The sequence below is a fragment of the Leptonychotes weddellii genome, chromosome 8 (assembly GCF_054177405.1).
Source record: "Leptonychotes weddellii isolate Sample4059 chromosome 8, ASM5417740v2, whole genome shotgun sequence".
Lineage (NCBI taxonomy): Eukaryota > Metazoa > Chordata > Mammalia > Carnivora > Phocidae > Leptonychotes > Leptonychotes weddellii.
In genome coordinates this window covers 26,358,993-26,362,328 of record NC_138376.1, presented here as the reverse complement: position 1 = coordinate 26,362,328, position 3,336 = coordinate 26,358,993, and the positions used below count along the sequence as shown (strand labels likewise).

Sequence of the window (3,336 nt, the reverse complement as noted above, 5' to 3'; positions counted from 1 at the left end):
ACCCTCTCGTGGTGTAAGGGGGACGGGAGGGGCTGATATTACATGGGCGGAGCACCTACTACCCGCTAGGCACTCCCACATACATTGTTCAATCCTGACCTTACAGAGAAGGAGCCATCATCTTCCTTGGGTAGATGAGGTAACGGAGGCTCAGACTGCTTACAAATTAAAATGACTTGCCCAGGGCCACATAGCTTGTGAGTACTGAGTTTGGGAGCCAAGTCTGTCTGGATCAAAGCTTTGCTCTCAGCGACCCAATCTGGGGCCTGCGCAGTGGAGCGGTCTTCCACACCCTGGAATGGGGTGGGGCGGGGGGCTCCTTGGCCACAATGACCAGTCCTCCAGGGAAAGCCGCTCTGGTCCCACACCTGAGCACACTCTGGCAGCTGCGCCCTTCCCAGCCTCCAGCCCAGGGCCACCTGAAGCTCACCAGACCTCCTCGTTCTCAGCCAGGACTGACTACCGTTCACGCTCACATGTGGCCTTGGGTAGTGGACGGGGTGAGTGGAAGCCTTCACTGAAGGGGTGAGTCTTTAATTCTGGGATTGCAGATATTAAGGGAAGTGCAAAGGAAACAGGAAAGAATCGTTTGAGGAAGACTGTCCTAAAGGCCCCTGAGATCACTCATGGAGGCAGCCCCCTGGTTGAGGGCAGGAGGGAAGTACACCCAGAGTGAGATATATGTGTGTTAAGATATATCCAACATATTCATTCCCTCAGCCTCCCCCCACCCCAACTCTTGAAATGATTCCCAGTTGACAGATAAGGAGAGACTGAGACTCAGAACAGATAGCTTGCCCAGCTTATAACTTATACAAGTAAAAGTGTTCCAGAGTCCACACCCAACCACGATGCAGTATCACCCCCCCCAAACACACACACAAAAGGTGCCAGGTGCTGCCCAGTCTCTTTATCACGGACACTCCCCCCAGGTGACTGGCCACAGCTGGGCCTCTGTTCACGTCAAGCCCTGTGGGATGGGGAAGGAGGGTCACATGTGGACAGGGCCCCTTTTATAGCCCCACCACCCTAGCTGGCTGTCTTCTGCCACCTGACCTGCCAGTGGCTCCCTGATCCAGCTGTGCTGTTCGTCATGGAGAAGGTCCTTGCCCTGCTGCTCGTTGCCCTCGCCGTGGTCTACGCAGTTCCTGACCCTCGGGGGATCATTATCAACCTGGTAAGACGGACGTCGGGGGAGGAGTCATCTGAAGATCCAGGTGGGGATTTTTGAAACTTAGATCTTCACCTCTAATGTCTCCACCTGGGGCTGCCCGGAGGCTGAGAGGTGAGCATCTCTCCCGTTACTGCCCGTGTCTGCCCTGTGCCTCTTCCCCGCCCCCCGAGGTCCTCAGACAAGGCTGATCAGCGGGGAGTAGCAGAGCAGGGGTTTGACCCGGCTGAGGGAGCCTTCTAAAAATCCGGAGCCCTAGGCTCCTGCCCTGGAAACCTGGCTCCAGCTGTTTAAAAAGCTCCCCCAGTGATTCTGGCTTCTGACCTCGAGTGACACACAGTCACAGCTCTAAATGCCTCAGGAACATTTACTCACTTGGTTCTCGTACCAACCACGTGAGACAGCTACCGTTAGCATCAAACCCGTATTCCGATGGAACAGTTGTAGAGAAAGGTGAAGCCACCTGCCTGCCTGAGGTCCCGCGGCTGGAAAGCATTGAGCGGGGATCGGAGCCCGGACTGGTGGCCCCAGAGCCGCGCTCTCCCACTGCCCCAAGCCGCCTCTCTACCCAAAGGTTCTTAACTCAGGGCCTTGCAGGGCTCAGAGGGGCCAGGATCCGCCTGAGGTTCTAGGTACAAGCCTGTCCAGGGAGGGAGGGAGTTTTCCAGGGAGATGGTGTCCACCTTCACAGGCTCCTCGGTGGACTGCGGCACCCAGAGACGTCTGGAGACCCTGTTCTGGGTCACCTGGGCACATTCCCAGGGACCACTGAGGCAGAGGGTGGGGCAGTGACTTGCCCGGGTCACCCCGGGAGTTGGTAGTGCGGCGGGTACTAGAACCGGTGTCCCGTCTCGCAGCCACGCCCCTACCCGCGTCTCCCACGAGTGCGGGGGGCGGTGGGGGGAGGCAGACGGGCCGCCGGCCCCACGGGCTGGGTTCCCCTACACACGCCCGCGCCAGGGGAGGCACCGTCAGCGGGAGACGGTGGCGGCGTGGGGGGGGGGGGGGAGGTGGAGCAGGGACCACGGGGAGGGGCCCCGGGCTAACCGGCTGCCGCGGCAGGAAAACGGCGAGCTCTGCGTGAACAGCGCCCAGTGTAAGAGCAAGTGCTGCCGCCACGACGCGGTGCTGAGCCTGGCCCGCTGCGAGCCCAAGGCCAGCGAGAACAGCGAGTGCTCTGCCAAGGTGGGTGCCGGCGGGAAGGGGGGGCAGTTCGCAGGAGGAGGGCCCTCGGCTTCGGGGGAGCCTCAGGGAGGGAGGAGGGTCAGCCTGGACGCTGAACGCTGAGACTGAGACAGGGAGATTAACAGGCTGCACTTCCCCAGCCTCTCGTCTCTTTTGAGCCTCCCAACTGGCCAGTGAGATGGGTGCGGTCGGGGATTTGTCACCCCCATTGCGCGGATGGGTAAATAGAGGCTCTCCAGAGAGCTCTAGTTAGTAAGCGCAGATGAGGCTCAGAGTGGGAACCAGAACCTGGGTCCTCCAGGCCCACAGCGCCCCCTCGCGTGGGAGTCGGGAGGAGACAGACTGAAAAGAGAGACTGGCCTGGGGCTCTCTGGGTCGGGCCCCGGGGGCAGGCTGTGCCCAAAGTGGCCCCCCACAGCCTGTGACTCCACTGGCTCTGTGTCTTTGCAGACGCTCTATGGGGTTTACAAAAAGTGTCCCTGTGAGCGGGGTCTGACCTGCGAGGGTGATAAGACCATCATGGGCTCCATCACCAATACCAACTTCGGCATCTGCAATGATGTTGGACGCTCCAGGGAGTAAAACCCTGAAGGACGCTCCTCCTCCACCACCTCTCCCTGGCTGCCCGCCCCCCTTGACCAGCACCTGCCTTTTCTGATTGGATTCTCCGCAATTAAAGCTCTTCCTGCAACCTTCCCCTGGCTCCTGAATGTTCTTGCTGAGTCAGTGTCTTCCTTGATGTCACATCAAGCCTTTGCCTCATCAAGGCAGTTGTCAAATAGGTCAGAGGAAGGACGGATGGGTCTGGGACCAGGTGGAATGAGACTGGGCAGCCTGGAGACAAGGTTGTGAAGCAGCCACGCTGGGAATCTCTCCATCTGGGGACCAATCACACCTTCCTGGGATGCCCTTCTTGGCCCTCAAATTCTCAGACAGGAGCATGTGCACGCACACACATGCACACACTTCTAGTGGGGAGT

At 59.4% G+C, this 3,336-nt stretch overlaps 1 protein-coding gene across 1 annotated transcript; it reads left to right on the top strand.

The window, feature by feature from the left end:
• Positions 1 to 881: 881 nt before the first annotated feature.
• Positions 882 to 3,051, top strand: CLPS (colipase). Its single transcript, XM_006739118.3, has 3 exons — positions 882 to 1,177; positions 2,234 to 2,356; positions 2,807 to 3,051. The coding sequence occupies exons 1-3, from the start codon at positions 1,094 to 1,096 to the stop codon at positions 2,936 to 2,938; spliced, it is 339 nt and encodes a 112-aa protein (XP_006739181.2). The 5' UTR covers positions 882 to 1,093; the 3' UTR covers positions 2,939 to 3,051.
• The last annotated feature ends 285 nt before the right edge of the window (positions 3,052 to 3,336 follow it).